Consider the following 8,035-nt stretch of genomic DNA (forward strand, 5'->3'; position numbering starts at 1 on the left):
ACGACACCGCACCGACTCCTCGGGCAGCCCGGGAGCTCGCGCCCTATATACCCTGCTAAAAATAGCCTGCACGGCCGCTCACCAATCAGATGTGGGGAAATTTCGAATTTCTCCAATAGTGGCGGCCGTAACGGAGAAGTTCGGTCACGCCAGGCGGGATGGTCATGAGCCGCGGGCGACGATTGGTCGAAGCTGACATCATAGGCGCGCGGCTTCCAGGATGGGTAGATCGCGATTGGGCCGCTCGCAGAGCCGGCGCAAGAGCTGATCACGTGGGGGGGGAGGGGAGAAGTGGGGGGAGCCAAGGCAGAAGGAGGAGGAGGAGGAGGAGGCGGTGGTGGAGGAGGAGGAGGGAGGGGGGGAAGAGGCTGGCAGAAGAGCTTTGAATAGGGAAGTTTTGCAGGGGTTACGTTTGCAGTCAGTTCAGTGTTTGCAAATATTGTGTAGGCTCCTGAGCAAGTCTCTGTGATCCAGGAGAATCCGAATTGGAGGCTTCTAATTGCTGTGCAATTGAGTTTGCATGAAACTTTCACCTCTTCTGCAGGAACTGACTCTTGTGATTTCGGGAGAGAGTTTGAGATCTCTCTGACTACAGACCACACACCTCCCTATTTTTTACAACAGAATTGACTTTATTTTCCAACCAGACATGGATGTTCTCCCAATGTGCAGCATCTTCCAGGAACTCCAGATTGTGCATGACACTGGTTACTTCTCAGCTTTACCATCCCTGGAAGAATATTGGCAACAGGTAAATAGGGATTTTCATTACAAGGCGCAGAGTTTTTTTTTGTAAAGAATGCCCAGTGTCGCCGGTGCACTGAGGGAAAAGGAGTGAATGGAGGAAAAAAAATTTAGGAGTGTGTGTGATTGAAATTGCCTATCTCTATGTATGTATAGATAGATATAATTTTTTTTCCGCTTGTTTGGGGAGATTTTTTTTTAAATAAGGATTTTTTTTTGAAAAATCTTGTTCAAATGCCTGTTGTTTTGAATACACTTTTTGAGGGCATCTCACGTTCGGAAGGGGAGTTGTCATTTTCAGTAGACTGGAGCTGTAGATCAGTTGTTCCGAGAGTGTTTTTGCCATTTTGGATCTTATGGAGAGCCAAACTCTTCCAGCCTTGCTTTCCCTAGATCCCCGTACCGAGCCCTTGGCAGAAGTTTTGTGCTTGTACCGGGTCCAAACTCCACAGCTGGATCTTGTCATATGAACTTGCCTTTACTGCCAAGGGATTTTTTTTGTGTTTTGCCTTTTTTTTTGGTGTGTGTGTGTGTGTGTGTGTGTGTGTGTGTGTGTGTCTTTATGTGTGTGCGAATACTTCTCAAATTTAAATACATAGAGCATATATTTATACATATTTTTTTTTCCTAGTAGAAATACCTACCAGCTTATTTCATATCTCGTTAACCAATGTCTCTCCCCCACCATCCCCCTCTTCCTCGGGGGTAATTTGGAAGATTTGCCTAGGTTTTGCCTGATTTTCTTACCGGCTACTCTTGTTGATCAGCCAAAAGGAAAAAAAAAATCTATTTGCACGACCAGTGACTTGTCAGTCATATGACAGGGAGCCTGTCCTGCTAATTGCTTCAAGTCTTAGTTTTGCATAGAAGATCGGAGGCTTCTGGCGTTTTACATGGGACTGGATTTTTTTTTAAAGCTTTTGGTTTTGATTTTAATTTTTTTTTATCCCTTTCTTGATTGGTAGGATTTCTCCAGGCGAAACTGACTCCCCCAGTTCTTCCATTGTCTTTAAATATATATGGAGGATCTGTTGTTGTCTGTCAGCCGTTGCTGTCTTGTTTGCCTTATTCACTAAGTGAATGATCAAATCACCTCTTTTCCTCTTGGTTGGGAAGACCAGAAACCTTATTTAGACAGATGAAATACAAAGGGTTGTAGCTTTCACGTGCCTTGTTTAATTGTTTGCAATCTTTTCTTCCCTTACTCCCCCCCCCCTTTTTTTCCTCCTCAAAGTAGCAGTTCCCTTAGTACGTGATTGAAATTGATCTAAGTAGTTTCCTTCAGGCATTTGGGATTTGGGCAAAAAGCCAGACTTGGCTCCCAGTAGCCATCAGAGGCATTTAAACTCACAGAGAGCTTCATTCTGGTCCATATTGCTCATCTACATAATGGAGAATTTAAATTAGCCAGATTATTAAAGTTTAACAAGATCTCTTTCCTGTTTCCTTGAAGGATCGATAAAATATATATATTTTTTTGCCGTCTCTTTTCTTTGCTGTATCTTAATATGTACTATAGCGCAGCTTGTCTAATTATAGGTGTATATAGAATATAATGATTTTTCCCCCTTGCTTGCTAGGCATGTGACAAGTCTGAAGGGAGGTGGGGGGTGGACAGAAGAGAAGATATGTATACTAGAACATATTCCTAAGGCAGCCTGCTAGAGTGAAATGTTTGGCTTTTGGGATAGGTTTTGCTTAGAAGGCTACAGGATTGCAAAGGAGAATTATGTTGATGAAATGAGTAGAATTTGGTGTAGAAATTTAACTGCTAGTATTGTCCGTAGGCAATCTAATATGGACATGCAAACAACTAAACCTAGTGGAAATGACAGAGGGGGAAGAAAATAAACAATTTAATCCTAAAATGTTTCCTACCATTTTTTTTCCAGTGGCTAGAAAGTTTGAAATGGTGGGGAGAGGGGATGCTGATCTCGGCAGTTGTAGCCACTTGAAAGGTTGGTTGTTGGGGGTTGGGGGGGAACCGTTGTACATGTCATACTGCATGTATATTTGAACAGAGTACTTTCTTGGCTGTTGGTCAGATTTTTAAAAGGAAGTCTCCTTTGGCATTGCGTGAAAGAAATAGAGTGATGACTCATACAGTTGTACTCTTGGCCAGTAGATAAAGTTCTTGTTCATTGTGGGACTCCCAGCAGGGCCTTAGAGTAATTTCCCCTTTTGCATCTTTTTTACAATAGCATATTGCTATTCTGAAACTTTTCCTCCTCTCCTGCTATTGGTGAAATTCCCTGTGTCTTTGACCACTATAGAAGTAGTTAAAGTTATGTGGTGTATGCATGGCCCAGCACTTAGAAATGACATTCTTTGAAAGTCTCCTAGGTCTCTGATACACAGGAAATGGGTGGTTTATCAGCAGCTCCATTGATGTCCGGGAATACAGATTGTCAGCTAGCTGCCACCATACTAGAATGTGGTATTGTGCTATGACAAGTCAACTCCATTTTTAAGTGAGCCTGTCAAACTACACAGGATGCAGTAGCGTGCTTCTGTCCTGTGTTCTATAAATGTGTGCTAGGCGCATGTGTAGGGTGAATGACTTTGCCTTTATTAATAAAGACAGTTCTTTAGAATGTCAGATAATCTGGTTAAACCTGTTAGGGGTGTATGTTTGGGAAGCTGGGTGTGTGTGTGTGTGTGTGTGTGTGTGTGTGTGTGTGTGTGTGTGTGTGTGTGTAGTTTACCGGGAAACTCATTAGAAACATCAACACTAGTAACTATAATAAAAATCAGCTTACACATCATCACTCATTTGAGTCACTAGTCTAATATTTAAAAGGCTAAGTAAGACAAATTTCATCTTTTAGCTTTTCTTCTAAATTGTTGCCCAGTTCTTGGAAACTGGGTTAATGTAACATCCATTTTCTGCATTCCAAATGGTTTCTTAATTGTAAAAAGATTCTAAAATTTTGGTTTTAGAGTACCGGGGCTGGTTTTCTTTTTTGCATGTTTGTTTTTTGTTTTTTTTTTAATTTACTTTCACTTCCATTTTTAGTATTTATAAATTGATCTGACTTTAAAAATTTTTCATTTTTGCATAGACCTGCTTAGAGTTGGAACGGTACCTCCAGAGTGAACCCTGCTGTGTGTCAGCATCGGATATTAAATTTGAAAGCCAGGAAGATCTGTGGACCAAAATTATTCTGGCTCGAGAGAAAAAGGAAGAATCAGAACTGAAAATTCCTTCTAGTCCTAAGGAGGACAGTCCAATCAGTCAGAGTTTCAGCCAGAGCCTAGAGACCAACAGCTTAAATTCAGATGTGAGCAGCGAATCATCTGACAGCACTGAGGAACTTTCACCTACTACTAAATTTACCTCTGATCCAATAAGTGAAGTCTTAGCCAATTCAGGAAATTTGAGTTCTTCTGTCACTTCCACTCCTCCTTCTTCCCCAGAACTGGGCAGAGAACCTTCCTCTCAACTGTGGAATTGTATGCCTGGTGAATTACATTCACCAGGTAAAATTCGTACTGGGACTGTGGGCAAGACTGGTGAGAAAGTCAGTGGTGATACCTCCCCAGATGGCCGGAGACGAGTCCACCGGTGCCATTTCAATGGCTGTCGGAAAGTTTACACCAAAAGCTCGCATCTCAAAGCACATCAGCGCACTCATACAGGTCAGTCCCTCCTAGTCAACCAAAGGAGTTAAGCCTGGTTACCAACAAGTGAATACCCTGAATTTCATATTGTCATTGTATTACACAAGCTCTGGGTGAGAGCCCAGAGCCTGGGAGATGATGTAGTCACACCAGAGGTTCAGCAGCGTTCAAGACATCATTTCCTCATTCTTTTCATCAAAGAGTTGGATCTTTTTGAGGACAGAATCAAATTTCTTAAAAGACTGTTTGATTGTCATGAATGAATGCAAGGTTTGAAATTAAGCATAAGTCTATTCCTTGCTGCTACCAGTCTCCCCTTTTTCACCCACCCCCACCTCCCATTCATTTAATTGAGGGCCTCTTATTACATTCTCCATATAAAAGAATTGGATGAAGTCTTAAATTGTCTCCTTTTATCTTCATTTTTAATTAGTTAAAGAGCCCAGGAGCAGGTGGTCTCCTTGCACTATAGTGTACATTAGCATTGATGTGACATACTGTACTTGTGTGCTTATAGTGTATGTGAGAGTTTGACATGACTGCACTCCAACCAATCAAAACACACATTTGCCAAGAACTTAATTATTTGACTAAGGCTCTCGAGTATATGTTAGTATAAATTAAATACAGCCTAGTTTATAAAAAGTGCCTTTAAAAAAAGGAAAAAAAGAAAATGGCTAGCGCCATTAGCAATCAGAATGAAAATCTGACTTTTGAGAGCTGGAAAAGACCTTCGTAATTACTTTGTTGAGCCCTTTTATTCCATATATGAGGAACTTGAGTCTCTGAGAAGTAAAGCTACTTACTCAAGCTCACCTAGCTAGAGACAGCTAGACTCGCATAGAAGCTTCCTAATTCCCAGTCCATCTATTATTACATTAGGGTCTGGATTTTACCCTATTCATAAGTAGTGTGCCATATTTGATATTTCCTGGTACCATTATTGATGAACAAATGGTTTCTTGGTCATGTCCTGATATAAGGAAAGATTTTTTTTTTGTAAGTTATTTGGCTATTACCTGGGAGTGCAAATATAATTGAATTTTGAAAAGAAATAGATCCATTGAAAACTGACTTCCTATTCCATAGGAAAAAGTATGGAGGGAGATAGAGTACCAATCTCTGACATCATCTTGTAGATGTTAACTTCCGTTACTGTGATTTTATATATAGATTTTGCCACAGTTTGAAGTTCCTGCTAGAGTACTAAAGGAATGTCAGAAATTATTGTGAATATTTATTGCTGTAAATTTGTATTGTCCTTAATCATGTGTTTGAAAATTCTGTACCTGAGGTACCTTCTTGAAAGCTTTAAACTTGTTCATGAATGAGTTGAGGACTTGGTGTGTATTTTTTCTCTGAACCCTGTTCATCTTTGTTTCAATGAAGTCACAGTTGACCAATGATGTGTTTCATTTATAGGAGAAAAGCCTTACAGATGCTCTTGGGAAGGGTGTGAATGGCGTTTTGCAAGAAGTGATGAATTAACAAGACATTTCAGAAAGCACACGGGTGCCAAGCCTTTTAAATGTACTCACTGTGACAGGTATGTCTCAAAACAATTCTTCAAGGTGTTAAGTACAAGACCCTAACTAAACCCCCCACCCCTTTTTTTGTCTTAAAGAACTTTCACGTGTAAAGATAATTATTATTCTTCATTACCAGCAGTATTTTTATTGTCCCTAGTCTTCACAGATTAAAATCTCAAAAAAAAAAGTTCGTTTCATTTTCATTAACATAGTAATGATAATAGCTGGCAGCTATACACTACTTTTAAGAATTACAAGACTTTTTTTTACATATGCTTTCTCCTTTGATCCTCACAACCACTAGGGAGATAGGGGCTATTTATTTTCTCTATTTTACACATGAGGAAACTGAAACTGAGAGAAGTTAAATGATGTACCTAGGATCACGTAGCTAGTGAGTGAGTATCTGAGGCAGGATTTGAACTTTTGTCCGTCTTCCTGACTCAACACCACATCCACTGCACCACCTAGCTGCCTAACAAAAGATTGTCACGGAAGAAATGTAATACTTTCCCTTTGGCATATTAAAGCATACCTCCTCCAAAAAAACCCTATAGACCAAATTAGGAGGATCAAACACCCCTAAGGGCTTGTGCTCAACCACTAAATTGAGAATTCCTGAAGCGGAAATCAGAGGTCAGCTCCAATCTTCATCCTATAAAATGGAAATGTAGGGCACTTTTAACAAAATTCTTGTGAACCAAATAATGCTCTTTATATTTCTTGGAATGTAGATAGAAAGATGCTGTTAGATTGCAGAGTCACAGAACATGCAGAATAAATCTATATTTAATTTTGATTTGTTTTTGTATTTTGCAGGTGTTTTTCCAGGTCTGATCACCTGGCCCTTCACATGAAGAGGCACCTCTGAATGGGTCAGGAGGTGAATCCTGTGGGCTAAGCGGCTGCAAGGTTGAGACAGCCTTGTGAGGAGGGATGCGTGTCCCAGCCAAAAAGCATGCCATTTTGCACCCTACCCAGTTGCCTCCAGGACCTCTAACTTGAAGGTCTTTTGAGGGCTAATAAAGTCATGTAAGAAGCGGCATCGCAACCGTGGTGCATGAGGTTTGGGTTTTCCCAGACTCATTCACTGGTACCTAACCTTCTGAGTGGCTCCTAAGCCTTTGCCGTGAGCATGTGCACTGAGAATGTTAATGATTGGGCTGACTGTATGTTGAGGATCTATTCATGACTGTATGATGAGGTATACTTTTTTTTGATCTTGTGGTAGTTTGGCTACAAGAGAGATGAAAAAGTTAGTTTGAATGTTTTGTGTGTGAGGAACATACCATAAGATGGGACGACCACCAATCATTTCCTGGGGGGGAGGGTCTGCACCTTTTTTTTTTAAAACAAAAACTAAAACAAAAAAAAAAGAAGGGGAATAGTGGAGGGCGGGAGTGGGAAGTCAGGACCCCGGAGTAGAGGCTGGGGTAAGGGGGAGGCCCCTTTTCCTGGGTGAGAGAAGCTTTGGGTGTCTGGTGCAGCTATTAAACGTGCAATGTGTCAGGTAGCTTGTTTTACTTGCTACAGAGCTCATTTGTAATCCATTGTATAAGCTGTGTATTTACAAATATAACACAACTATAACTTTTCATTATAATACAAAGATAATGCATGGTTCTGGGGAACTATATGCTTTTCCATTCTTTAATCAGGACTGCAATTTTGATTCCAGTTAAAGAGCAGCTAAGATACAATTGGTCTAATGCAGTGATTCCCAGCCATCTTGGACTTGCAACATGTTATTATAATTATTATTTTTTTATTATTATTATTTTTTGTTGTTATTGTTGTTATTTAATTTTTACAACACTCCCTCCCCCTAAAAGTGCAGTGGTGGCACAGAATTATTTTTTTTAACGGAAATTAAATTTAATTTGGAGAATTTTTATGACACCCCCGTGAGATAATTGTATGCATTGTGGGGGTTTCACAGAGCCAGGGTTTGGGAATCACTGGTCTAATGTTACATTATGTATGGAACCTGAAAAAAATTTTCTGTTGGGTGGATAAAACCACTGTAGCTTAGAAACTGATTTTCTCATGCAGCTGTTTCTCTTATTTATGCCTTGAGGACTAATTTCTGGTTTTCTAGCTGTTAATGCACTGTTGACCTTAATAATGGTGCCTTATGCAAG

At 40.3% G+C, this 8,035-nt stretch overlaps 1 protein-coding gene across 1 annotated transcript; it reads left to right on the forward strand.

Annotated features, from left to right (window-relative positions):
- The first annotated feature begins 303 nt into the window (after positions 1-303).
- Positions 304-7,619, forward strand: KLF6 (KLF transcription factor 6). Its single transcript, XM_072652044.1, has 4 exons — positions 304-751; positions 3,807-4,383; positions 5,788-5,911; positions 6,714-7,619. The coding sequence occupies exons 1-4, from the start codon at positions 650-652 to the stop codon at positions 6,763-6,765; spliced, it is 855 nt and encodes a 284-aa protein (XP_072508145.1). The 5' UTR covers positions 304-649; the 3' UTR covers positions 6,766-7,619.
- Positions 7,620-8,035: the final 416 nt, after the last annotated feature.

The sequence above is a fragment of the Notamacropus eugenii genome, chromosome 3 (assembly GCF_028372415.1).
Source record: "Notamacropus eugenii isolate mMacEug1 chromosome 3, mMacEug1.pri_v2, whole genome shotgun sequence".
Classification (NCBI taxonomy): domain Eukaryota; kingdom Metazoa; phylum Chordata; class Mammalia; order Diprotodontia; family Macropodidae; genus Notamacropus; species Notamacropus eugenii.